We start from the raw sequence: 529 nt of genomic DNA, 5'->3' as shown, positions 1-529 counted from the left end.
TCCTTCATCTTCTGCCCCAGCAGGGCTCGTGGCTGGGCCCCACACTTGCTCTCCAAGGACCTCTGCTGCTGGCAGGCTGGGAAATGAGCCTGGAGAGGGACGTGTCTGATAACAGTGGACAGGTCGCTGGATGAGCAGTCTTCTCCACCTGGCCAGGGGGGCTCTGTACACAGAACCTTTTCACGGGGCTGCTTGCAGTTGTTGTCCAGGCTGCTTTTGGTCCCCAGCACTAAGTCCTTGGGCCTGCAGCCCTCCTCTAGCTCCTGCAGCTGCTGATGACACTGGCGGAGCCTTCGCTCAATCTGGGCGATGGTGGCAGAGGTTCGCTGGTTCACCTTCTCAAAGGCTTGCCGGATGTGGGGGGCCTGGTGCCGGTCGGCCTTGGATACCAGTTTGAGGTAGCCCACTGTGTTCTCATCGCGGCTGGCCTTCTCCACCCTCAGCTGCTCTGAGAGGTAGAGGATACAGTGCTTGATGCTGTCCTGTATGTTCCGGGTCAGCTCCCCATCTGAAAGGCTGGAGTGGCCAC

At 59.9% G+C, this 529-nt stretch overlaps 1 protein-coding gene across 1 annotated transcript; it reads right to left on the bottom strand.

The window, feature by feature from the left end:
* Nucleotides 1-43: 43 nt before the first annotated feature.
* LOC104983428 (testis-specific protein TEX28-like) lies at nucleotides 44-508 on the bottom strand (the record flags this gene model as incomplete). The annotated part of the gene is made up of 1 exon (XM_010832869.1): nucleotides 44-508. A coding segment is annotated over one exon (465 nt), but the record flags the coding sequence as incomplete, so codon positions are not given.
* Nucleotides 509-529: the final 21 nt, after the last annotated feature.

Source organism: Bison bison, unplaced genomic scaffold, assembly GCF_000754665.1.
Source record: "Bison bison bison isolate TAMUID 2011002044 unplaced genomic scaffold, Bison_UMD1.0 scf7180017862591, whole genome shotgun sequence".
Lineage (NCBI taxonomy): Eukaryota > Metazoa > Chordata > Mammalia > Artiodactyla > Bovidae > Bison > Bison bison.
This window is presented reverse-complemented; position numbering and strand designations above follow the sequence as displayed.